Below are 27,508 nucleotides of genomic sequence, written 5' to 3'. Positions count from 1 at the left end.
GCAAGCATATGGTACAGCACGTGGTGATGGAAATTTCAAAAATATAGATTCTGAGAAACCTCATACAAAACTGGAAATATTTGGGAATCAGCTGGCTGGTTGTAGGATTTTCCTGCATGAGTGGAAGTCTTAGAATGGCATTTCAAAACCCTGCCTGTACCTTCTGTTGTCCACCATCTCAACTGTCTGGAATTTCCCCCAAATCAGTCATGTTGTTTCTCTTTCTGAAAGTTGGTGACTACATTTCATTGGGTTTCAAGTGAGAACCTTACCAATTTTTGCAAGGTGTTTAAAGAGGTCTGACAAAGCTCGCTGCTTTTGCATGAGAATGTGCTTGGCTTCTGACCGCTGCTTCTCCTTCTCTGCATAGGGTTCCACCTTTAAGCTCTGTAACTCACTCACAGAGGAAATCACTTCACCTGTAAGGGGAAAACAGGCAGGGGAGGCGGGCAATAAGAAAACCCAGGGGTTTAGTAATGTGTTTAAGTTACCCAACACCAGGGACCTTTTGGAGAACAAAGGCCAAGAATCATTCATCTTTATACCGAGTACTTAATCTAGTCCCTAGCATTTTTAAAAATCTCATTAAGTGTTTTAAGCAAACTGGTCAAGGTGCATGGAAAACAGAAAAATAACACGAAGGGCTTCAAATCTCTTGACAATAAATGACCCAAACAACAGCAGTCATTCTTTTGTATTTAGGGGTTTTATAATCAATCAAGCAAAATGCACTTACTGAGCACCAACTATGTGCAGTACATTATACTAGAAATTTATAATCACTTGAAGGAAATTTCTGACTGCTATGTACTGAGTTTCCACTTGTGGTTGGTACATGGTAAATTCTCTTTTCATCTGCATAACTTCAGAAGCACCTATTTGTAGCTCCATTTTACAGACTTCAAAGAAAGGCTCAGTGAGGTCTACTCACTATCTGAAGGCCATGTGGTTAATGAGTAGATGAGCCAGGACTTGAACACTGACCTACCGTACTCCAAAGCCCAAGTTCTTTCTATACAGCACCAACCTGCCTTCCTGAATACATGTGGGTACCAATAACACAAGGGTGCCACTTCCCTGCCTGCAGGCACTGTTACAGGCTGGGCTGTGTCTTCCCTTCCCCCTCAATTCACATGCTCAAGTCCCACCCCCACCCCCCATCCCCCAACCTCAGAATGTGACTATATTTGGAGACAGACTTTAGAGAGGTAATGAAATGAGAATGGGCTCTAATCTGACTGAAGTCCTTAAAAGAAAAGATCAGGACACAGAACGCGCAGATCAAGAGTGACCATGGGAGGACACAGTGAGAAGGTGGCCAGTGCAAGGCAAGGAGATAGGCTTCAGAAGTAACCAACTCTGCTGACACCTTGATCTTGGACTTTTAGCCTCTGGAAATGTGAGGCAATGAATTCCTCACACTGAAGCCACCCAGTCTGTGGTAATGTATTAAGGCAGCACTACCAGCCAAATATAGGCAGTTATCGATGAGCACAAAGACACCAAAGACAACAGACTGACAGTGTGGGAGAGTTAGAGAATGAGGGAGGCTTTACATCACGCTGCACATCCCTGGTCCCAGAGATGCATGTGGATCTGTATTCCACTCACCCCCAGCCTCAGGCTCCTGTCACCTTAAGCAACAGCTGGCAAGTTTTAAAAAGGAAGAGATCAGACGCAGTCTCATTAAAGGAAGGCCAGCCTCACTGACAGCACACTCGCTGTGGGTGGGTGACAGATGGGGTGAAGGAGGTAGTCAGAGGCTGCCAGGGGCCCAAACATTCTATTAAATTCTGTATTCCCTTCCCAGCTATTGCTTCTGTACACTATGAGCAGGTCTTGGCTCTCACCTTCCCTAAGGGAAGACAGCCTGAGAAATGAACTGCTGTGCGTCTCTGAAGTGAAGCAAGCAAGAGGATGGGGATGAATCTGCCTTTTCCTCAAGTGAGACAACCTTCTGACAGTGGGGACCGTCTGTGCCCCTTTACCCAAATACCAGCCAAAAGGAACCAGTGCAGACAAGGCTGTCATAAAAAATGGCACAGTACCAGGTTACATGAGAGGACAACAATGTGAAAATTAAGACTGTGTGCTCTCAGTAGGCTCCTGTGTCTGGCTCTGTGAGATTTTAAGCCCACTTGCGTATTCAATCAACTGTTCAACACTGTGTAAGATGTCAAAAAAGGACATAGGTACCACATTCTCAGACCTCCTGGGCCACTGGGGAAAACAGAAAGTTCCACCCTTGACCTGGCTGCTGGCACCCACCTATGAACTGATCGAGGCCCTCCACAAGGTGAGGCAGGGGACTCTCCCTCATGAAGGTCAGGCATATCTTCATCATGCGTTTCCTGAGCTTTGGCAAGCGACGCAGAAGTTCCCCTTCCAAGTGGGAAGGAGCAGTGCCCTGACACCACTCTGGAATTGTGGCCTGTGAGACAAAGGACAGGTTAGCCTCACTGCCAAGAATGACAGGCATCATTTTAAATTGCATGGGAACTAGATTTAACTGTTGCACACAAACACATCCCTAGCTCAGCAAATATTAAATTACCATCATCTCCAAAGTCTCATGAGAACAAATGCAACATCCCTAAAATTAAGGGACATACTGTGAATATTTAGAAATCCATATTACTGCTCTATATGAGATCAACATAATGGAAGGACCCCCATACCCCTACATCCAGCAATGCTTACTACGATAGCCACGAGGAGACTCCAGTTCTGAATCATGAACAGAGTGGAATGAACAGTTATCACCACTGCCCTTAAGGTGGTGAGCCACACTGTGTTTCTGATATACCAGCCAGGTGAAATTGGTCTTACTCCTATGACCATTTGCCCCTAATTAACAATTCAAATTTCAGGAATTTAGATTTCCTTCCTTCTTTTTTGAGACAGGGTCTCACTCTGTCACCAAGGCTGAAGTGCAGTGGCCTAATCTTGGCTCACAGCAACCTCAGCTTCCCGAAGAGCTGGGTTTACAGGCATGCATCACCATGCCAGGCTATTTCTTGTATTTTTAGTAGAGACAGGATTTTACCATGTTGGCCAAGATGGTCTCGAACTCCTGGTTTCAAGTGATCCACCTGCCTTGGGCTCCCAAAGTGCTGGGATTACAGGCATGAGCCAATGCACCTCAGACACAGGAATTCAGACATTATATGAAGGGAAGAGCTTTTGTCCATCAGGGGCATATTTTCATTTTTTTGTCCTGAGGAATAACCTGAAATTACTATGCTGTCATTAGCAAATCAAAATTGTTGATTAGAATGACAGAAGCAGTGAGCTGACACATAGAGTCAAAAGAAAGTAAATTTGGTAGCCATATCGTATCTCTGCAGCCTTCTTATGACTGTATGTTCAGTTTCTATTATGAATTTTGAACCACTAAAATAACAAAAATAGCTTAAGGACTTTCATTACTAACTCCGTGAACCCCAAGTAGGAAATACAGTAAAAAGGCAAAACTGACTACTCTTTAAAAAAAGAATTTTTTTTTTTTTTTTTTTTTGGAGAGACAGGGTCTCATATGTTGCCCAGGCTCATCTCAAACTCCTGGGCTCAAGTGATCCTCCTGCCTCAGCCTCCCAAGGTGCTGGGATTACAACAGTGAGCCACTACACCTGCCAGGAAATTACTCTCTGGAGGAGTGCTTTCCGATCCTGAAGCTCCCCACACCCAAGGACATGAAGCAGGAACATCAATTCTATAACAGACCTGCTAACTCAAGATGTATCACTGTTAAGTTTTTGGGAATTTTGCAGTCCAAATCTTGACTGTTGGTGCTTGAAACTGGCCACAACAGGAGTATTTACACCACAGTAACTATAAACCAGCACATCATGGCACACAGTCACACTGTGCAGTAGCTTCCTCACGTGGTAGCCCACAGGCAGCTTCAATGGCGTATTCTTAAACTGATGCTTCAAATCTTTGTTCATAGCACATGATGTTCACAGGTAAGCGCAATTATTTCTCACAGGCTGACATTAAACTTGAAAGCAGCAAGGCTGAGTGCGATGGCTTATGCCCATAATCCCAGCTGTTTGGGAGGCTGAGGCAGGGAGGATCGCTTAAGACCAAAAGTTCAAGACCAACCTGGGCAACAAAGCAAGACCTTGTCTCTACAAAAAGTAAAAAAAAAAAAAAAAAAAAATTAGCCAGGCATGGTGGCATGGGCCTGTGGTCCTAGCACTCAGAGGTTGACATGGAAGGATCACTTGAGACCAGGAGGTCGAGGCTGCAGTAAGCCATAATTGCACCTGAGCAACAGAGAGAGACTCTGTCTCAAAAAAAAAAAAAAAAAAAAAAAAAAAGGCAAAAAAATAAAAACAAAACAAAACAAAAAAAAAAAACTTTTTAGCAACAAGATTAAGATTTTTAACCTTTTTCTGCTTGGAAGTCAAGCAAACAAACAAACATATGCTATATATGTCCAAACAATAAGATTTCAAAGGCATTTTCTTGTCTAGTACTGAGAAAAGGCCTTGCACATGAAACACAGATCCCATTTGACTGGCTTGGGATAAGCAAGCACTGTCCCATAACCAAGTACCTGCCCAGCTGCCGGTCGGGCTAACAAGGTCTCCCTCAGTGCCCTGTTCAGACTCTGAATGGAAGACGGTTCACTCGCAGCTGCATCTGTCGGCTTGGGCAAAAAGTCAGGCTGTTCTTCCCTGTCACTCTCCACCAGGGAGGACCGGCAGGGTTCACTCAGGACTGCTTCAAATTTCTTCATGAATTTAAAGAGGGTCCTGTCCCCGGGTAAGGACAGACATAAGAAGAAAAAAACTGGATTAGCAAGTGAATATAAAAATACATTATAATGCATCCATATAATTCAATACCCTGTGCCTTTTATGTACAATGATCTCCTTAAATATTAATAGTTGTTTTATTTTTAAGAGAAAAAGATTGGCAGGTACTGTTATCCTCCTTTTCTAGAAGAGAAACTAAAGCCAGGAAGAATGGGATTGCTTTGCTCCAAGAGCTAGGGGGTGGCAGAAGACCTGACACATAGCCTGCTTTGTCTCAAGGCACACCAATCCTTACTGCGGGCAGACTCTGCTCAGAGAAGGGGGTGGTGTTGAAAGCAAAGCCAAATCAATCAAGGTGGGTTTTTTTTTTTTTTTGAGAAGTTTAAGATACTTATATTAAGTCAGGTTATGATAACTAGGTAGTCTTGCTCTCTACCACACAAAATTCTATTTTGGTTGTCCCCAGTTTTAAAAGACAGATTACCTGTGTGTCTTTTCTACAGATTGTTTAATGGACCAGAAGCTGACATCATTCCACTTGGAAATCTTAACAAATTCCTGTAAGATAAATGATGTTCAGGAAATGGCTTTATAAAGCTCGTGTCATTCCGTTTCTTTCCAGATTTCTGTTCGGCAAAGACCAGAGCCCACTCTATCCCAAAGACTGGACTGTGTGTCAGTGAACAAGTAAAACAAGCCTACAAAAGAAACCATGGGCCAGGCACAGTGGCTCACGCCTGTAATCCCAGCACTTTGTGAGGCTGAGGTGGGTGGATCACCAGGTCAGGAGATCAACGCCATCCTGGCCAACATGGTGAAACCCCATCTCTACTAAAAATAAAAAAATTAGCCGGGCATGGTGGTAGGTGCCTGAAGTCCCAGCTACTTGGGAGGCTGAGACAAGAGAATCGCTTGAACCCGGGAGGCGGAGGCTGCAGTGAGCTGAGATCGCACCACGGAACTCCAGCCTGGTGACAGAGCAAGACTCCATCTCAAAACAAAAACAAAACAAAACAAAACAAAACAAAAATTGCTGCGACAGTCACTGTCACTTGACATGTACTCCAGCTTAGGAACCACCAAGAGTGTCCAAAAGAGAGGTCCCTCCTTCCCCCATGGCACTTCACTGGTGCGTGGACCAACACGACCCGGCACGGCTGAGGTGGGAGACAAACCTGGGCAAGACTAGGGGACACAAACAGACTTCGGTGGCAGTCCTCCGAGGAGGCTCTGATAGGCCGCTCCACCAACCCCTCACACACTCTGCAGGTGACAAAAGAAGCCAGTGCCACCACTATACATCTTGCCATCCTACTTAGCAGTGGCAATGCTGGCCACTATTCCCCTAGATCCCTGCCTCAGTGTTAAATGGATAACAGGATTAAAGAAAGAGAATTTGCTGATTTTGTCCTCCCAAGAGTGATCATGACAGCTGTTCATCTTACTTTAAGTTCTTTTTCTAGGGGGGAACGAAGTTCCACAATTTTGGCCTGGACCCGGTCAAAGAATTGCTTGTAATAATGGTACAAATTCCATAGAACACTGCAAAGTGAATCTGGAAGAAATGAAAAGGAAACAAAAACACCACACTTGCTGCATGTGCTACTGGTGCCAGCTGTGGCCTTCATATTTCAGTGATGCTCCTTCCTCATTACTCTCTATGCTATGAGATTACAGCGAGTTTCACAGGCGGATTATTTAGGGAGCCTGTCTGACTTTAGCATTTCCCAGAGATGCAGACTGTCAACACTCCCCTACTTTTCACTTCTGCTTGTAACAGATGTTTTTTTGCACTTTTGTTCTTGAAGATGATGTACTCAGAGGTTCTTCTAAAATCATGTCAAATTCTTTCTCTGAATCTTAATGTAAAATCAGCAGAAACTGAGCTTGACTTAAAAGATGGCATATTAAGCAGGTCACCCCAAATGCTCATTCATGTACAGTCTGTACTCATCTTGTAGTGAGACTTTTATCCCAATTGCTGTGGTCAGGCATAGTACTTGACAACAGGCAGTTTTATGTGCAGTTCCTTGATGGATGACAGTGCTCTCACTGGATGAAAGAAACTTATAATGGCCTGGATCAAGCAGTAGCTTAGCAGGATATTACAGTGTCTAGGCAGAGATGTGCTGCCTCAACATGCTAGGTCCTGAGAGCTTCATCTGGCAATTTACTTCTGCCAGAGCTTGCTAGTCAGTGCTAACCTTAGAACCATTTGCACTTCACTTTCAGTGTTCTCCTCTCTATCTAAAGTGAAGCACATGAAACATAACTATGTGTCTTGTTTAAAACCAAGTGTGCAAGAAGGCACCTGTCTCGTGGTAAATTCAAAGCCTAACCCATTTGAGTAGTGTGATGTAAAAGGAAAGGAAAAAAAATCCTCACCCTTTCCTTCAACCTGTGGCATCAACAAGACGTGACAATGGAAAACCAGTAACATCTGAAGTCGCACATGGAACTCTCCCAGCGAGGATCCTTCAATAAATGCTTGTAACGTGCTGACCAGCAACATCAAGGTCATCTGTTTATCATCTTTAAAAATTCAAAGAGGAAAATATGTATTTCTTTCAACCATCATTCCCTATTCCTGACGGGCACACAATCTATTCAGGATACTATGGATGACCATGAAGTAGAGATCACAACGTGAGGCTCTCAAGCAAGGACCACGGCTACATTGTAAGCTGATTTAAAATAACAGGCCAGGTGTGGTGGCTCATGCCTGTAATCCCAGCACTTTGGGAGGCCGAGGTGGGTGGATCATTTGAGGTCAGGAGTTCAAAACCAGCCTGGCCAACAAGGTGAAACCCCTTCTCTACTAAAAACACAAAAATTAGCCAGGCATAGTGGTCAGCACCTGTAATCCCAGCTACTCAGGAGGCTGAGGCAGGAGAATTGCTTGAGCCTGGGAGGTGGAGGTTGCAGTAAGCTGAGATTGCACCACTGTACTCCAGCCTGGGCAACAGAACGAGACTCCATCTCAAAAATCTAAATGAATAAACAGCTGCATATAGGGCATGTGTTAAACGCACTCACAGCAAATTATGAAAATGAACTATAAGGTGCTCGTCGTAAGTGTAAAAGACTTTTCATTCAAGCACGTTGGCCACTACCTACCGAAAAGTCAACTTACAGTTTGAATTCTATCGTGGACATAGAGAAGAAGGAAACCTTACCACATGACTGGTTCTTGAGACTTTTGGAGAAGACATTTAAACCTCTCAGACTTTTGTTATTATTCTCTCAGTTAGACAAATGCTATTTATAGCTTTCTTGGCTGACCTCTCAGAAATACCGTAAAGTCAAATGGGAGGCATTCCCTCATGAAAGCAGTGTAGGGAGCGGCAGGAGCAGGGAAATCCTACGCTTTGCAGCACTCTGTTTAGCTGGGAAACTCTAAGTGCCAGGAAATGTACTGCCAGGTGTTACCTTCCTGTTCTTCTGTTTGTTCCTGCATATGTTTCTCAAGCATCTGATAGATGGAGAACCAGTGCTTGGTGGATTTCTCAGTGTGACGCTTCATGGTATTATCCAAACTCATGGACCAGCAGCTGAAACGAGAGAAGTAGCCGAGGGGGCATTTAGGGAAACATTTGAAAGACCAGAAATCAGAGATGCAGAAGCTGCATGCACACTCTTCTCCTCCCACATGGAGATGGAGAAGCTGCCCAGATTCCTGCTGCAAGAACATGTGCTGTTGTCTAGACTGTATTCAGGCCATTTTAACGCCCTGCTTTTAACTCTGTGATTAATGACTAAAAACCACATTCTGTAGCTGTAATACTATAGAAATCCTAAACAAATTTAAACTACCAAAAGAAAAAAGCCCTTACAACCTAAGTTCAGGAAAAGGAAGGAGAGTCACTTACTTCAGCTCCAGTTTACGCCACCGAATGATCATTTGACTGACCAAATCAAGATGTTTCCGCAAAGACAAAGCTCGACTTGCATTTTCCTCCCAATCCTAAAGAAACAAAGATAAAATTCACCGTGGACATTATTAATTCCCGACCTCCTCTCTCAAGAACATCTTGAACTTTGTGTGGCTAAAGACTACTGGGCCCCTAAACGACTTACACCAATTGCAGGAATGAATTTATAGTGTATCCAGCTTCTGTGTGATCACATGACAGAACTCCAGCAGAGCCAAGTTTAGAGGCAGGCAAGAAAGCAGTGTTTACAGACTGGAGCCTGAATTCATGCTGTTTGCTTTCTGACCTGGATCAAAAACATGTGGCCCTTTTTTGTCCAATGGGGAGGTAACAGCTAACTCCAAGGCTATGAGGGCATTGCAGGGGACAGCGTATGTGGGCACTCAGCTGGACTGAATGCCCACCTAGAAGGCCTGGAGGACTCTACCCTCGTTACCAGTGGACACTGCATCCCACTGGAAAAAAGGCAAGGCAGTTCACCCTCATCACAGGGGCAATGGCTCAATTTCAATGATCTCACCCCATGCCCGAAAAACCAAAGATGCTTATCTTTTTCCAGCCCAAACCATAATTTTCTGTCTAACAACAAAGTTGCCACAAGATACATCTTTTGCCAACTGACCACCAACTAAAATAAGGAAGAGAGGGATTAGCTTACCTGTGCCTTTGTCAGAAGGATCTCTAAGCCATTCAGGAACTTTGAGATGGGACTGGAAAGTGGGAAACTACGAATTCTGTCCATTACAACCAGCAGCTGCAGAAACAGATTTGGGTATCTCAGTAGGAACACCACTGACCCAAAGTCAAAGGGTACTGAAGAAAGTCCTAAACAGAAGTTTCCTCCCAATTCTCTGCTTTTAAAACACCACTGAAAACTATGAATAAAAAATTTCAGGGGCATGTATTTTGACCAAGATAAGCACTTTATCTACTACATACCCCAGAAATAAGATGAAGTCTGACAAGATAATCAGTCTTATTCCCTGTACTAAGGGTATAAAACTGGCTGAAGACCACAGAGCAATGTCCCAGTTTAAACTGCTCATCATAAAAAAGCAAAACCTATTTCTAGTATATTTAAGAAAACTATAAAGCCTTTGGTAGTATGAGTATGTGTCTGAATTAACAGAGCAACATGGCAGCATTTTATATGGTCAGCAACCACTGCCCAACAAATAGAATTAACAGAATCACCAAACGTCCTTTATACAAGAGAAATACAAAACTGTTGTGTTCATCCTGTAGTTAGTAAGTAGCATCTCATTGAATTGCAGTTCTTTAAGCCTTTGTTTATATGTACACGTGTGCAAGTGAGTGCCCCCAGGGATGATGTTGAGTTTGCATCCTCATTGCAGATTCAGTACTATGAGAATTCCTTCCTCAGCAACTGCCCTACCTGTTCAAGTGCTGGGTGTTCTGGCCAGTCCTGCAGCAAGTGAGTGACAGCCTCTGAGAAACCCTGAAGCACAGGTTGACACTGCCGTGCTTCTGGAACATTAGGATGTTGGTAGAAGTCATAGGGCCCATCAGGTTTCACCATCAGGTCTGAGGCTGCCTCCCCAAAGAGAGTGTTATGGGAGAGGGTGGAGGCCAAAAGTTGGCTGCCCAAGAGTTGGTCATTCAGTTCAACTCCTGTGAAGTTAACATCATGGTAAAGTCAGTGAACTCAGTAATCTGATCTATCAGCATGTCAAGAAGATGTCAGCAACAGGGCCAGGCGCAGTGGCTCACATTTGTAATCCCAGTACTTTGGGAGGCCAAGGTGGGCAGATTGCTTAAGGCCAGGAGTTTGAGACCATCCTGGCCAGCATAGTGAAACCTCATTCCTACTAAAAATACAGACATTAGCCAGGCATTCACGTGCCTGTAATCCCAGCTTCTCAGGAGGCTGAGGCACAAGAATTGCTTGAACCTGGGAGGTGGAGTTGCAGTGAGTCAAGATCCTGCCACTGCACTCCAGCCTGGGCAACAGAGCAAGACTGTCTCAAAAAACAAACAAAAAGCCCAGGTGCGGTGGTTCACTCCTGTAATCCCAGCACCTTGGGAGGCCAAGGCGGGCAGATCACAAGGTCAGGAGATCGAGACCATCGGGCTAACACAGTGAAACCCTGTCTCTTCTAAAAATACAAAAAATAAGCTGGGCGTGCCTATAGTCCCAGTTACTTGGGAGACTGAGGCAGAAGAATCACTTAAACCCAGGAAGTAGAGGTTGCAGTGATTTGAGATTGCATCATTGCACTCCAGCCTGGCAACAGAGCAAGGCTCTGTCTCAGATTAAAAAAATTTAAAAAATTAAAAAAAAAAAAAGACATCAGCAACAATGAACTAATTGGCACTAATGAATGCCATTCTCCCCCAAAGCAATACTGGCCTAGAGAATTGTAATACCAATATCATAGCAGCTACCTAAAGTTCTCAAGTTTTGGAATGTGCAAGGGAAGTCAGAAACTGCCTAGGTATAAACAAAAGGGTGTAGGGGTTAACTCAATGCATTCAAATTCCCAGTTGTATTCTAGGTAAACAGAAAGGAAACTTACGCCTCCTCCCTACTTGCATGAAATAATGCCATGAAATCATGTAGGAAACTGCACTGAACCGACTATTAAACCATATTCCATGAGATTGGTTGCTTCCAGGAATATATTATTTCATTTGAAAAGCACTAAGGCTATTGACAGAAAGCAGAAATAATGCTAAGGGGAAAAAACAAACTTAATTCCTTATCCTTATTTTCTTAATCCTTCACCCTAAAGGATCCAAACAATACATATCCATCTTTTTCTTTACCCATTTGCACACTGATGAAAATCCATCTTACTACATAATCCTAAATCAGTTTTCTTGAATCAGCCTAAGTTATTTAAGCCAAGGAAACTACATTAATAAGGAATTATGTGAAAACAGGAAATTTATGAGTATGACTGTTCCAGAAGCAGCAACAGCATCTATTTGCTTTGATTTCCCAAGGGCATAAGAAAAGTAAACTACTGTACCCATCAGGGGGTAGAAGTGTGTCACAAGCGATGCCCCAGTCTGATAGCAAGACAGAAACAGGCTGAGGTAATGCTTTGCTTCATGTGGTGGCAGAGTCTGTTGGTACCAGAGGGATCGAGCAAAGTTGAGGCACAATTGCTGGTGTATCATCATTACTGCCTGCATTGAATTCTGGGAGAGGAGAGCTGGGTTTGTGGCTGCTTCCTCTTCTTGCCCATCTGAAGTTCCTTTGTTCTCCTCCAGTGTTGGCTGTACCAGAATATCTGCAAAGTCCTATAAATAGCATTAGAGCAAGTGAACTTTTAAAAATCAGACTCTACTTCTAATCAGACCAAAAAGAAGAAAGAAAAAAGCCTAAGAATGATGGAGAAAATGAAACAGGACTTACATATGTATTAAAGTATACTTTAAAAGACTATAGGCTGGGCACAGTGGCTCACACCTGTAATCCTTGTGCTTTGGGAGGCTGAGGTGGGAGGACTGCTTGAGGTCAGGAGTTTGAGACAGGCTGGGTGACACAGTGAGACCCTGTCTCTATATTATAAAGATTTAAAAACTGGCAGGATGAGGTAGCATGCACATGAGGTTGTAGCTACTTGGGGGACTGTTTGAGCTCAGGAGTTTGAGGCTGCAGTGAGCTATGATTGTGCCACTGCACTCTAGCCTCTAAAATAGACACACGGAGAAAGCCATCAGAGGGAATGTATGAAGCGAAGTCATTTCAAAACAAACCCTGCCACCACTGCCCTACCTGTTCATGCAGAGGGAACTGTTTTCTGAACTCCTGTTCTTCCTCCTCCTCTTCACTCAGGGCTGTCTTAGAGTTCCTGCTCCTGTATCTGTATAAGCTGCTTTCCTGCTCAGCCTTCTCTTGGGCTATGCGTTCTTGCTCATCCCACTCATTGATGATTTCCTGAAAGTTACACAGACAGAAAGAAGATGAACTTTCATTGCTGAGGCACTCACAAAGGCAAGATTTGCTAGTATCATGACTCAAAAACAAATAAAAGCCAACATCCAAGAAACTAAATTCCATGTAAAAAAGAGCAAATGGGTTTTGTTTTTAAAGTATGTATTCTCAGCTACCAGTTTCCTAAATCCCCCCTGCTGTGTCATTGTACTTTTGAAGGTGGAAAACTTGCCACAGTACAGCTAATGGGAACTTCCTATCAATAGCTAAACGAGGAGCTGGCTAAGGAGTTCAGGAAAGAAACACTTAGATTAGGGACTGGGTGGTCAAAGGGCACCAATCAGGTAAAACTGGAATGTGTCTTACCAGACACTTCTGAAATTCCCTTCCAACTCTAAGATTTCAGATCCTTAAACTGGCAAAACCTGTAAATTAAAGAATCAGCCAATACTGCTATGGCTGAGGAAATAAGCATCCACCATCTAGGAAGGTAATTTGCACGTAAAGCCTAAGAAGTGTGTTTAATCTTTGCCCAGCAATCCTGATCTCTAAAATTTGTATTCAGATATCTAGCTGTGAGACTATTTACTGTGGCACTGGATTTGTTTTTTGGCTTTTTTTTTTTTGGAGGGGGGGGTAGCAAAATAGTAAAAACAAGTATATACAAATGTAAATGTTCAACGATAGAAAAATAGTTAAAATTACTTGTGGCATAAACATACATGGCAATCACTAAATAGGAGGCAGGTAAAGAATACATAATGACAGGAAAATAATCACCGTATGTGAAGTTTTTTAAAACAAAGTTATCAGACAGAATAAACGTTATTAGTGGTTTGTTGTACATCATTTTGTAACAGTTTAAGAACATGTCCAGGGGCCCTGGGGGGGATCAGAATCAAACTCAACCACTGCAACTCTTTTTTTCCATTAACTATGCTAAGATTTGTACTTTTTAAAGCTGCTGCTACTAAAAAAAATCTGTAAGCCACTGGGGCAAATTATTTTTTGAAATTAGGGTGACAAAGACATACAGCTACAGATAAATATTAATATACACACACAAGCAAGCCTAGAATGGGATACCTGGTATGTTAGTGGGGTTTATACAGCTTTAAGTGGTATGATCATTAGAAATTTTAGTTTTTATTCTCTTAGCTGCATACAAGGAGAACAAATCACTTTTATTAATAAGGGAACATTTTAATATAAGTTGACACAAGTAGTTGGCAAAATTACCATAAACAAAGTCAAAAGACAGCTGACAAACTGGGAGAAAATATTTGCAATGTATGATAAAGGGCTTTCTTTTTTAATCTGTTAAAAATTGAGAGGCAAAGGTCTGCAAACATACTAGTTATACTGGGAAAAGGAAGGAATAGAAAAGAGCATGCCCACACCCCAACCACACAGTGTTATCTACTAGGCATGCTACTGTCCTGTAGGCCGCCCTCCCAGAGATGGCTCACCTGACACACATGTCTGAAGAGCTGCAGGGCCCTCTGGTCCAACTCTCCCTTGCATAGTACATGGGAGCGCAGGTAAAGGAGAGCGTTCATCAGCAGCTGCTCCCGAGTGGGACAGGCTCTCTGGCCCCTGCCTTCCAGCTCCTTTCCTCCTGAGTGCTTGAGGTTTAGTTTCCCGAGGCCTCGTAGAACCTCCTCAGACTTCACTGAGCACAAAGTGTCTGCGTGAGCATAGTAAGTGGGGAAGGTGGGACCCACTGATGGGAAAGCCAGCAAGGCTGTGGCCAGGGCCCCCAGGCTGTCTGCACCAACCATACTGCTATGGAGTGAGGCATGGAGCTCAGAGGCCACCAGCCTCATGCCATGTTGTAACTGCAATATGGATGCCTGGAGTGGGGTCACGGCATCCGGATACAAGGCATACTCCTCTGCCAGCCGCTTCCGGAACTGGTGGTGTGACTGCTGCCAAGACGCTTCCTCCTTTAGAAGGCTCTGGGCTACTTGGGCAGACCGTGGCCCATCCATGCGGAGGGCCTGCAGGAGCCGTGTGAGCAGATCCTGAATGGCAGGGGCCTTGGCTATGCTGGTGACGTAGTGGTGGATCTCCTGCACCAGGGACTCATAGCCAGGCACCTGGGGTCTGAATGCCTGCTTCTTCAACAGGCGACAGGTTAAATTCTCCAGCCGATCCATCCTTTGGCGAAGCAGCCTAAAGAGAAAGTAACACAGTATGCAAATTATGTCAGAAGAAGAACGGCAAAGCTAGATTGGATCCTCAGCTAGGAACACAAAAGGAAGAAATATCAGCTGCTGCGAAATAATATTTCCAATATCATCTAAATCGTGGCGACAATATTGACAATTAGTGAAAATGGGTGACATTTACACAGCAGTTACTGTGTTGTGTTACGTTGCTGGTGCTCAGATGCATATCTTACTGAAGCCTCATCATGACTCGGTGGAGTAGGTAACTGCAATTATCTTTCTTGGGCTGATAAGGACACTAAGATATAAGGCATTAAGTGATTTACCCAACGTCTAAAACCAAAGGTCAGGAGTAGGACTGGAACTCAGAAGCTACTACATTATACAGGCGGAGCATCCCAAATCCAAATATCCAAAAGTCTCCCAACTTTCTGACTGCCAGCCAATATGACGCTCAAAGAAAATACTCTAATTAGAGTATTTTGGATTTCAGATTTTCAGATCTGGGATGTTCAACTGGTATAAATATTCCAAAATCTGAAGGAAAAAAAGAACCCCAAATCCAAAACACTTCTGGTCCCAGGCATTTTGGACAAGGTATCCCCAATCCGTACTGATTTCCTAGTAACAGGCCTACAGCCAAGAATAGCAGAGAAATACAGTGTATACCATCACACCCCAGTTCTTCTGGGCTGAGACTAAGTTTTGGCTTCAAACATCTTGGCCCCATGTGAACACACACCTTGAATAGCCCCCTCCCCTCCTTTCACAAGGCATATATTTTTCCTAACCATAACCAAGGCTTTGGGATCTAATTGCTAATGTAGTTTAGAAGTGTATATTATCACCTCTATTGATACCATAATTACATTGCAAAGGTCAACTCTGTCAAAAGGAGAGTCACTAATCCTCTAAACAAATAATCACTCTGCTGTGTTACCTGACATGAGGATGAGAGTAACTGACGATGGCTTCATCTTCCAGGTCTCGTCCAGTCTGCAGCTGGGATGACAGGTTCCGCGTCTTCCATTCACACTGCAGCTGGTGTAACTAACGGAAAACAGAAAAATCAGTTCACTGTGTCCCAGCTATGACCATTCACATGAAGACAGTGCCCTGGGGGCAAGTAGAGGAACCAGATGGAAGGAATCTGGGTTCCTGAATAACCCTAAGGAGAGGTGGCTCTGCTCCACTCATCTAGACAACTCACATCAGAGCTGTGAGGGGAAAGAAAAGATCTTATTTCCACCACTGAATTTTTTAGTCTCTCTGCTACTCCTAATAATACAATTTTCCTTCTTCAAAATAGTACTAACGTACCATTACCTTAATGTATTTAGTTCCTGAACTTGGTTCAAACTTCAAAGAGCAAGGGATACCACAGTATCTGATTCAACTTCTCTCTCTTTTTTTAAGACAGGGTCTCGGCTCTGTAGCCCAGCTGAAGTGCAGTGATGCAATCGTGGCTCACCTCAGCCTTGACCTCCCAGGCTCAAGTGATCCTACTGCTTCAGCCTAGTGAGTAGCTGGTACTAGAAGCACATACCACCACACCCAGCTTTTTTTTTTTCTTCTTCTTCTTTTTTGGTAGAGATGAGGATCTTACTATGTTGTTGCCCAGGTTAGTCTCGAACTCCTGGGATCAAGTGTTCCTCCCACTTCAGCCCCCAAAGTACTGTGGGATTACAGGGGTGAGCCACCACACCTAGCCTCTACTTGATTATTGAGTTTTAGACAGCAAACACCAATAAGTTCAAAATTCCTAGGACATAAGGATACTATATACTATCTAAAGAAATATCCAAATCCAGGCCAGGTGTGGTGGCTCACGCCTGTAATCCCAACACTTTGGGAGGCCAAGGTGGGTAGATCACGAGGTCTGGAGTTTAAGATCAGGCTGGCTAAAATGGTGAAACCCCATCTCTACTAAAAGTACAAAAATTAGCCAGGCGTGGTGGCGGGTGCCTATAATCCCAGCTACTCAGCAGGTGAGGCAGAGAATTGCTTGAACCCAGGAGGCAGAGGTTGCAGTGAGCTGAGATCACACCACTGCACTCCAGCCTGGACAACAGAGCAAGACTCCATCTCAAAAAAATGAAATAAACAAAACAAAACAAGACTCCTGGGAAGTCATAAGGCAGCTTATGCAGTATCAAGATCTGAACTCCCAAAAGGAGTAATACGATCAGCAGATCCAGCAGGTCCGGGAAAGAGCCCATGATCCGAACGCTTGGCCCCCATACCTCTTCCTTGGCGTAACTGAGCTTGTACTCCCTCTTCACTGCAGGGTCAAAGCGTGCCTGGGGAAGCCATGTCTGAATCTGCAGCAAGCCAAGGCTCACCCAGAGGCTCCCACGCTGGGCTGGCTCAGGCAGGCTCTTCTTACTCTCCCCTTCACCAAAAAAGTGGTGCAGGGAGGTGAGCAACTGGCAGAGCAGTTCCTTGGGCAGCACCTCCTGACCAGCCATGTCCCCAAGAGTCTGGCCCACATGCTGGAAGGCCTGGCTGCTCCCAAGCAGCAGCTGCTCACAGTTCTGCATGTACTCCTGCCGCCGGGGCTCTGGGAGCAGCTCTGCTAGGCCTGCCAGGTGCCGGAATAGCACCAGCCCCTGCAACTGGGAATCCGTGCGTCTGTGGGGACAATAAGAAAACACTGAAAGGCTTGTACTGTATCAAAAGGCATTGCTTTTCATATACTATCACCCGCTCAAGAAAGAACAACCACAGAATGCAGCATCAATATGTGGAGCTGAATTTCTGTTCTCACATAGTCTTATTTGGTTTACTAAGCATCACCCTCTTGATCACAATATGCTTAAAACTGACAGAGGAACTGGTCAGCTCATGGTAGCCTGAAAACATGCTGATCCAGGCAGAAAATGCCCTCACTTCAAACACCAGAACTAGCCACTATAGAAGGAAGTTCTCACTGGGTCTCTGCTCTATGCTCTGGAGAAAAGGCAGGAACTTTAGAGTATGCTTCCAGGGCGAGGGAATACCTGAATTCTGCTACTGAAGAGATAGCCATGTTGGTCCAAAGCATCGAACTGAGGTCCTGGAGCTGCTGGGTTCTCTCAACCCACTCTCCTAGGGTCACGTGAGAGGAGGACAGGATTGGGAGGCCACTCACATCCCAGGGACTTGCTCTGCAGCTGCTGGTTAAGACTTCAAAGCAGCACTTAGAGAATATGGGTCTACTGAGATTGCCAGGGCCCTAAGGGACAAGAGAAGAGTCAGTAACTTTTAAAAATTAACTAAGACAATTTCCAGAAGCAGAAATAGGGAACCTGAGAGGAAAGAATAAAAAGAGAAGGTTCAGGTTGCTTGGAACAGGTAAGCATCACTCAGAGATGGGATCAGAAGGAGAGAATGGGTTGGGGCTGGTATACCTTAAATGAAAGTGGACTCCATGCTCTAGGAAATGGGCAATGGGTGCTTTAGCAATGCATGAGGAAAGACTGCAAACCTGGGAATCAGGGAGAACATTCATGCAGAAGGGAAGGAGCCACACTATAGGAGGATAAAAGGCAATTCAGGAAAGGAGTGAGAGACAAATGGAAGAGCCAGGGACAAAGTATGCCACGTCTGTGCTCCTTAGACTGTTAAATGGGACACAGTAATAACTGTCCAAAGCAAAGGGTTGTCAAAGGGCTGACGGCCAAATGTGTGTGATAGTCAACTCTGTATATGTCACACAACCCTCAGGGATCCAAAGTTTATCACTAAAGGCTTTGAGAGGTGTTTTACAATAAGGTCAAGTAAATCCATAAATATTTGGGGCAGTAAGGTATATGATAAATGTGGCATTTCAAATGAAAGTGGAAAGGACAAATTAGTCAAAATGGTGTTATTACATTGCTATTGGATCTGCTTGTATAAAAGAAAAAATTTGCATCCCTATCTCCTAAAACAAACAGATGACACTGATTTAAACATAAAATAAAAATATAGGAGAAAATAATAGAAAATAATTTTGAACTGTTGAGGTGATGAAGAAAATTTTTTTTTTTAAATTTTATTGCATTTTAGGTTTTGGGCTAAATGTGAAGAACATGCAAGATTGTTGCATAAGTACACACGTGGCAGTGTGATTTGCTGCCTTCTTCTCCATCACCTACATCGAAAAGCATGATCCTAAAGTCAGGAATTAGAAGGGACTGGCATATTGGAGGGAAAAAATAAGACTTGTGACATATGAGAAAACAAACTTGAGAGAGGATGGAAAACTAGAAATAATTCCAACCTATATAGGACAAAAGTTTAACATCCGTAACATATAAAAACATCTTTAATAAAAAACTGATGCAGAACAACTCCCCCCCTCCTTTTTTTTTTTTTTTTTTGAGACGGATTTTTTTTTTTTTTTAATTTGAGATGGAGTTTCACTCTTGTTACCCAGGCTGGAGTGCAATGGCGCGATCTCGGCTCACCGCAACCTCCGCCTCCTGGGTTCAGGCAATTCTCCTGCCTCAGCCTCCTGAGAAGCTGGGATTACAGGCACAAGCCACCATGCCTAGCTAATATTTTGTATTTTTAGTAGAGACGGGGTTTCACCATGTTGACCAGGATGGTCTCGATCTCTTGACCTCGTGATCCACCCGCCTCAGCCTCCCAAAGTGCTGGGATTACAGGTGTGAGCCACCGTGCCCTATCTTTTTTTTAAACAGGGTCTCTACACTGTCACCCATACTGGAGTGCAGTGGTACGATCTCGGGTCACTAAAACCTCTACCTCCCAGGCCCAAACAATTCTCCGGCCCCAGCCTCCCAGGTAGCTGGGATTACAGGAGTAAACTAATGCCCAGCCAACCCAATTTTTTTTTTCTTAAAAAAGGACGACTATGACTAGAAAATTCAGAGAAGAACTAAAGGGGATCAATAAATGTGAAAATATGCTTAATATTCGCAATTATCAAAGAAGTGCAAATAAGTTCTAACTAAATGACAGAAACAATTAGAAATGTTGATAACACCTAGTGTGGCAGGCAGATGAAGAACAGGTCCTCATCTCTATATTAAAGGAAACTAAACCTCACTGTGGTCATCCAGGACTTCAGGACTTCCCTCTTCACTGGCTCCTCTCATCTTTAAAAATGTAAAAAGTAAAAAGCAAAAGCCACATCTGTAGTCTGATAATAACCATAATTTTGCTTTTAATGTGTAGATACTCTGACCAAGGATTCAATTGTAATTCCAATAACTTATGCGCAGAAATGCGCCAACAAGTGGACAAAGATGTATACAAGGATAGTCAATGTGGCACGCTTATAACAGGAGGAGGGAGAAAATGCAAGAAACTTCAACACTATCAGTAAGAAAGTGAGTGAAATAAATTCTAACACATCAATACAACAGAATAACTTTACAAAACAAGCTGGAATGAGCCGGGCGCAATGGCTCATGCCTGAAATCCCAGCACTTTGGGAAGCAGAGGCAGGCAGATCACAAAGTCAAGAGATTGAGTCCATCGTGGCCAACATGGTGGAACCCCGTCTCTATTAAAAATACAAAAATCAGCTGGGTGTGGTGGCACATGCCTGTAGTCCCAACTACTAGGGAAGCCAAGGCAGGAGAATCACTTGAACCCAGGAGGCAGAGGTTGCAGTGATCTGAGATTGTGCCACTGCACTCCAGCCTGGCCAACAAGAGCGAAACTGCATCTCAAAAAGATAAATAAGCTGGAACGACATACATATTTCTATTACATATATGTGTACTTATTTTTGTTTATATATGTATTTAATATAAAAATATATGTAAACAAAAGGATACAGAGCAGAGTGGACATTTCTAATGGATTCTATATATTATATATACATTTATCTGTACTGTTAAAATATTTTATAGTGAACAAAATGATCTTTTAATTAGAAAAATAGTATAGACTTTTTCAACAAAACCTTTTTTGACTTATCTCCGAATTTCCAAATCATTTAATATGGTATACTTTTACTGACACTACACTTATTTAACATCCTGCAGAAAATAAAGCGTTGCAATCACCTAGTCACTATTGTATGCCAGGAATAAATGTTTATTGATAGATCCATTCAGAAACTCTTTTGCCACTATCAAACATGTTTTATAATTTTAGACCAACAAACCTTCAATGTGGAGCCCAAAAGAGACTTGGGCGCCTCCCTCTCCTGCATTGCAGGCAAAGGGTTCCACATTAGCCAGTACTCTGTATGTGTGGTCACTGTACTGCTCCAGAAAGCCATAAACATGGAATTAAATAACTCGGACCACAAAGAAGTAATTTCTTCAGGAGACACCTAAAAATAAAGGAATAATTAGGTAAGAGAATATTTGATAAAGACTTCATAAATCCAGTTATTAGTTCTCTTTTTTCTAAGACTCATCTAAAACTATCATGATTTTAAAGGTATTAATCCAAATTTTTCTGATTCTCTGCCACACCAGTAATCTTGGTCAAGAAATGTGACATGTTTCCAGTTTTATTTAAAGCTGTACTAATTAAATTCTATTAACCAGAGTTTATTCGTATTCATATTCAACTTATTAGAATAGAAGAGTACAAAACATTCTCACAACATATTTTTGAGCAATTGGGAAGTTTTTAGAAGCAAATATTTTCATTTCATTTAATTGGAAACCAAATGAATACTCCTGTGATAAGAGCTGTAATATACCCTCATAATTACTGCAAAAGAATATTAAAAATTCTCTCCTTTAAGAGATAACTCAAAATAACCTGAGGTTTCCAACATGGAATTTTAAGAATAAACAAAATGTTTTGCAACCACTCTGTCACAGAAAATCTAATCAACTCACATATAAAGGAGGCTTACGTCTATTTGTGATTTTTACCTTCTGATGATGCAGCAAGGACCACAGATGTCGAAGCTCTTGAGGAGCAACTGGTGTGTGATAAAGACAAAATGAGATGAGATGACCTATCTCCTCATTTATCTGGGGTTGCTGATTTTTGCTGCATCTGTTCCAAAAATAAAGACAGAGAAGATGGGGTGTGGACTATCAAAAAACTACTGGAAAGCTGCTACATTATTAAAGTGTAACATAAAACTTATAATACATTTATCTAAAAATGAACAAGTCTATTGATAAAATTCCTAGTGACTTTTAAAGTAGAGTCAAAACTAGCAAAAAAATCTTCAATGCATTTTGGCTTTCCAAAATGGCAAACTATCTCCCTCTGTTTCAGAAACCATCCCCATCAAGTCTGTGCTTTGTTTATGGGTATAGGATATATAGAATAATCAAGAGAAAGTTTCCACAAGAAAAACAACTGAAAGCATGGTTTACCTTCCAAGATAAGCCTGTGCCATAAAATCAGCTGTCACTTTGTACTGCCAAAGCATAGCCAGGTACTCCATTGCGGGCCACAACTGAACACTCCTGGTGAGCTGGATCAAGGAGGTAAAGTCTGGATGGGACAGGGAGGAAGCTTCACCATGCTTTTTCTCCAGAAAACCAAGTGAGAGTCCTTTGGCTTTCAGTTCTAAACACTGAGCATGCACAAAATTCCTCAGTTCATCTGGACAAAAGACAAACATTGTATTAGGGCACAGTGGTCAAGAGTACAGCCTCTAGATTCTCAACAGCCTGCTATGAGATTGCAAGCTTAACTTGAGCTAACCAGAGTTAAGCTCCTTAACCTGAGCTCTGAGATTCTCATCTGTGAAATGTTATTAATAACCACGTGATTCTACTGATGGAATTAAAAACATATGTGAAGTTTAGCCCTATGCCTGACACTTAAAGATATTTGCACTGTACCCCTCACATTCCCCAGAAAAGAAAAGTCTCAAGGGAAAACTTAATAGCTACCAGCAAGAGGATATTTTCAGAGCATTTGTCAGCTAGCCAAGTGCTAGAATATTTTACCTAGGTTGACATCTTCCAAAATATTAGCTCTAAGTAGCAATCCCCAGGCTTGCAGGAGACTTTTCTTCAATGTCCGTTCAGAAGCAACCACTTGGAGACGATTAATGTCTTCCTGCCATCCACTCTCCCCAAGGGCAGGCATCTGCTCCCTGACAGCAAGGACTTTGTTAAGGACCTTCAGTTGTGAAAAACACTCCACCACCAGCTTGTCCTGAAACAACAAAACCCCCAAGAGCAAACTATAGAGCACAAACGTGGTTTTCTTTAGTAGCCTATATGGTCTGAGAATAAATTTATGATATATTCTTAATGTTTACAGAAAACACAGGACTTGTTTACTCTCTACCCAGCCTTAGTAATATGAGGAATAAGTAAAATGATATTATGTAGCAAATTACTTAACAAGATTCATAGATAGAGCCTGCCCTCTTGTTACCTGTGGGTTCGGCATCAATTTAACCAACTGCGGGTTGAAAATATTCAGGGGGAAAAATGGGTGGTGTGTCTACTGAATACGTTAAGGACAGTTTTATCTTGTCATTATTACCTAAGCAATACGGTATAATCACTATTTACACAGCGTTTACACTGTATGAGGTACTGTAATTTAGAGATGATGTACAGCGTACACAGGTTATATACGCACTCAACGCCATTTTATGTAAGAGGCTTGGGCTGTCCTGGATGTTTGTATCCAAGGAGAATCCTGAAACCAATCACCCCCACATGCCAAGGGAAAACTGTATTTAAGAGTTATGCTTTGAAGACACGGATTACATTTTTTTTTTTTTTTGAGAGACAGAGTTTTGCTCTTGTCGCCCAGGCTGGAGTGCAATGGCATGATCTTGGCTCACCATAACCTCCACCTCCTGGTTCAAGCAATCCTCCTGCCTCAGCCTCCCAAGTAGTTGGGATTACAGGTATGTGTCACCACACCTGGCTAATTTTGTATTTTTAGTAGAGACGGGTTTTCTCCATGTTGGTCAGGCTGGTCTCAAACTCCTTACCTTACCTCAGGTGATCCACCGCCTCGGCCTCCCACAGTGTTGGGATTACAGGCGTGAGCCACAGTGCCCAGCTGACAATGATTAATTCTTAACCGATGTCAGTTCCCAAGTTCCAGGACTTCAGAAAAAGTAGTCGATTTTTTTTTTTATTTACTAGATACTTCCAGGCGTACCTTAAAAGGAAATGGTCGTCCCAGGAACTTCTGCAACTTCTTCACACCAGCAAAGCCGCCGGTCTGGCTCCCCAGACACTTCTGAATGTGTTCTGAGACAGTCTGAACTTCTTTGTAATATCTTTAAAGGAGAACAAGAGCAGAGGGGAAATAAGGAAAGCGGGAAATGCTGGAGAGTAAGAGAAGCCATTAGTATTTTCTTTTTTAACTGTACATTCACGAATATGCTAAGGGAATAAACCAAAATAAAGCAAGAAGAAATAGTTTCAGTTCCAAATCCTCTCATCTGTATCATCATCTGTCTGTAATTCTTGACATTACTACTCTCAATATGAATCTTACTTGTCTTCGTGATTCATCAGAAGTTGGGGGATCTGGTGGACCAGATGTTTTAAAACCCAGTGCCAGTGGAGGGCAAGAAGTGCCAGACCTGAGGCATCTACTTTTACTGTGTCGGCTACAGTCCAAAACCGGTCCCGCCACTGCAGAGAACCTAAGATCTAAAAACAAAGCCTTTTAGATAAGATGGCAAGAGGAATGACTAAAAAAAGAAGAAAAAGAAAAACAACGTAAACTAAGTCTGCTCACAACATCTTCTGGGAAAAGACACACAAGGTAGAATATAATTGTTAATCAATGCTCAACATACACAAAAAGTCTAAGACTAAACTGGAATACATGCAGGAACATTAAGGCAGACAGAGGAGGCAAAGATCTTTCAGCATTTGAAGTAGAAAGTTATTAGAGAAAATAGAATTATTGGGTCAAAGTGTAGGTCATTTTATAAGAAACTACTAACTGTCTTAAAGCAGCTATACCATTTTGTACTCCAACCGGAAGGGTAGAAGAGTTTCAGTTGTTCCATTTTTTTGCCAATACTGGCTGTTAATGGTTTTAACTTTAGTTTCATTTTTATTTCTATTCTGGTGGATGGTATCTCACTGTGGTTTCAAGTTACAGTTCTTTGATAACTGATGACACTGCCATTTTTTAAGTGCTTACTGGGCATTCTTATAACTTCTGAGAAGACGTTCTATTCAAATGTCTTACTCATTTTAAAACTGGGTTGGGGGGGGGCAAGATGGCTAATGCCGGTAATCCCAGCACTTTGGGAAGCCGGTCAAGAGATTGAGACCATCCTGGCCAACATGGTGAAACTCTGTGTCTACTAAAAATACAAAAATCAGCTGGAATGGTGGTGCATGCCTGTAGTCCCAGTTATTCAGGAGACTGAGGCAGGAGAATTGCTTGAACCCAGGAGGCAGAGGTTGCAGTGAGCTGAGATCATGCCACTGCATTCCAGCCTGGCCACAGAGCAAGACTCCATCCAAAACAAAACAAAACAAAACAAAAACTGGGTTGTATTAATATAGCTAGTTTATGGAATTTATGTGTTTTAAGAGTTTTTCCCAGTATATTCATTTTCTCCAAGTACATTTATAAAGGTAGCTATGAGGAATAGAAGTTTTAAATTTTGATGAAATCAATTTATCGATTTCTTTCATTTACAGAGAATCCTTAAAAAATCTTTGCCTATACTTAGGTTGTAAAGATTTTTTCCTATGTTTTCTTTTAGCCAGTTCATGTTAGTTCTTTTTTTAAAAGTCTCATCTATGTTGAGGTCACTACATATAATGTGAGATAGGGGTAAAGGCTCATTTTACTTTATATGGACATCTAATTGTTCCATCATCAGTTACTGAATTGACCATTTTTGCTATTAAATTACCTTTGCATATTTAACAAAAACAAAACAAACAAAAATAACTGACCATGTATGAGAGAGGGGTCTATCTGTGAATCCTCTATTTTGTTTCATTGATCTAAATGCCTATCCTTAGACAATACCATACGGTTTTAATACAGGATTGCAATGCAAATCAGGTAACTGAGTCTCCAACATGGCCCTCTGAATAATTTATTTTTACAGTAACACTGTTTCTAGATTAGTGATTTCCTTCCATACTCCGCAAGGTCAAAGCTATTTTCATAATATCACGTTATTTGCCATGTTCACTACGATAACATTTACAGTAATGATACAAAAAAAGGACTGACAGGCAAATTATGACTATTTGACAGACATTGCATTGAAAATGAATGATGTGAAACTGTTACTTCAAAAGAAACAATTGAGAGGCCAGGGACACTGGCTCATGCCTAGAATCCCTGCACTTTGGGAAGCTGAGGCAGGCAGATCATCTGACCTCAGGAGTTTGAGACCAGCCTGACCAAGAAAGTGAAACCCTGTCTCTACTAAAAATACAAAAATTAGCCAGGTGTGGTGGCGCATGCCTGTAGTCCCAGCTATTCAGGAGACTGAGGCAGGAGAATCACTGTTAGAAGCCAGAAGGAGGAGGTTGCAGTGAGCCAAGATTGCGCCATTGCATTCTAGCATGGGTGACAGAGAAAGATTCTTTCCCCAAAAAAAGAAAATCTGGAAAACAGTTTGACAACTTACTGGTAACAATTTTTTGATGAGATTTGTGATTTTCACAGGTATGACTTTTTTATTTATTTATATTGAAGGATGAAATGTGCCAACTCAGTAAACAGTATTTTCCAAGTTATATATGCATGAGCTACAGACTCACACAAGGTCAAGGTCCATACAACGTGCAAAGCAGTCCAGTGAATTTTAATATGAGAAGTTCAGTGATTATTTGCTCAGATTGTGCATCGCAAATAACCTTTACAAAACTACTTATCATTTTTGGTGTGTCATCAAATAAAAATATTCAAAATTATATGGAATGGTTACTAACATATTCCTCCCCTTTCCAACCTAACTACGGGAGCCCAGTTTTTCTTCACAAACTTTATTCCAAACAACATACTACAAGAATCCATCTTCTCACAAGCCAGATCAACAGACACTTGCAGGAATGTAAAACAGTTCTGCACTTTTCAATTTTTATTTTAGAAATTGCTATGCTTTTATTAAAAATAAGTTATCCATATTAACATGAAAGTTTGCTATTGTCTTTTAAGCAAATTTATGGTTTTGTTTATTTTTTTACATTTTCAGATTTAGTTAATATGGTATAAACCGACAGATGTAGCATATTCTGGATTTTTGAGAACCTTTAAGAGTATAGAGGCAGAGATCAAAAAGTTTAAGACTGGCTGTTCTACTTTATTAGACTTACTAGAATAATAAGGATTAAAAACTCCACTGAACCCACATGTGACAATAATATCTAGGATCCACATGTGACAATAATGTCTAGGAGGACTTAAGTGGATTAAAATGTAACTGATACAATCTATCAATAGGTGAATCAATAAAAAAACTGTAGATCCATACAATGGAACACTACTCAGCAATAAAGAGGAATGAGCAACTGACACGAGTTTATCTCCAAATCACAATGGTGAGTGAAAGAAGATAAACAAACAAACAAAAAAATACTATATAATTCCACCTGTAGAAAATATAACTGATCCACAGTAACAGAAAGCATATCAACTGCTACCTGGCTATGGGCAGGAGCAGGAAGAAAATACAAAAAGGGAATAAGGAAACTTTTTGGGGTGATGGACATGTTCATTATTCTTGATTGTGATAATGGTTTTGCAGGTGCATACATGTCAAAAGTTATATGTTTTGAATATATGCAGTTTATAATATGTAAATTATATACCAATAAGACTTTAAATATGTGTATAGGTATATTTAAAACTGTTAAG

General features: G+C 42.0%; 1 protein-coding gene and 1 long non-coding RNA gene across 5 annotated transcripts in view; one reads left to right on the top strand and one right to left on the bottom strand.

Moving 5' to 3' along the window:
• The window catches only part of LOC104650594 (uncharacterized), a 49,351-nt gene extending 38,034 nt beyond the window's left edge, over positions 1-11,317 (top strand). For all 3 annotated transcript variants that reach the window (XR_012517244.1, XR_744181.3, XR_012517243.1), the window contains one exon: positions 5,386-11,317. This is a non-coding gene — a long non-coding RNA (uncharacterized LOC104650594). The remainder of the gene's footprint in view (positions 1-5,385) is intronic.
• Positions 1-27,508, bottom strand: part of MDN1 (midasin AAA ATPase 1) — a 183,287-nt gene that overhangs the window by 32,159 nt on the left and 123,620 nt on the right. For both annotated transcript variants that reach the window (XM_074397695.1, XM_074397696.1), the window contains exons 54-75: positions 24,161-24,318; positions 23,819-23,939; positions 22,639-22,849; positions 22,057-22,288; positions 21,601-21,727; positions 20,874-21,044; positions 17,770-17,984; positions 17,014-17,401; positions 15,711-15,820; positions 14,069-14,774; positions 12,441-12,602; positions 11,689-11,962; positions 10,092-10,327; positions 9,354-9,449; positions 8,633-8,727; positions 8,193-8,314; positions 7,149-7,295; positions 6,209-6,318; positions 5,248-5,321; positions 4,562-4,760; positions 2,269-2,431; positions 273-419 (exon numbers count right to left, since the gene is read on the bottom strand). In XM_074397695.1, coding sequence (XP_074253796.1) covers positions 273-419; positions 2,269-2,431; positions 4,562-4,760; positions 5,248-5,321; positions 6,209-6,318; positions 7,149-7,295; positions 8,193-8,314; positions 8,633-8,727; positions 9,354-9,449; positions 10,092-10,327; positions 11,689-11,962; positions 12,441-12,602; positions 14,069-14,774; positions 15,711-15,820; positions 17,014-17,401; positions 17,770-17,984; positions 20,874-21,044; positions 21,601-21,727; positions 22,057-22,288; positions 22,639-22,849; positions 23,819-23,939; positions 24,161-24,318 — 4,264 coding nt within the window. The remainder of the gene's footprint in view (positions 1-272; positions 420-2,268; positions 2,432-4,561; positions 4,761-5,247; positions 5,322-6,208; positions 6,319-7,148; positions 7,296-8,192; positions 8,315-8,632; positions 8,728-9,353; positions 9,450-10,091; positions 10,328-11,688; positions 11,963-12,440; positions 12,603-14,068; positions 14,775-15,710; positions 15,821-17,013; positions 17,402-17,769; positions 17,985-20,873; positions 21,045-21,600; positions 21,728-22,056; positions 22,289-22,638; positions 22,850-23,818; positions 23,940-24,160; positions 24,319-27,508) is intronic.

The sequence above is a fragment of the Saimiri boliviensis genome, chromosome 4 (assembly GCF_048565385.1).
Source record: "Saimiri boliviensis isolate mSaiBol1 chromosome 4, mSaiBol1.pri, whole genome shotgun sequence".
NCBI lineage: Eukaryota > Metazoa > Chordata > Mammalia > Primates > Cebidae > Saimiri > Saimiri boliviensis.
The sequence above is the reverse complement of the archived record's forward strand: the minus strand, read 5'-3'. Positions and strand labels throughout refer to the sequence as shown.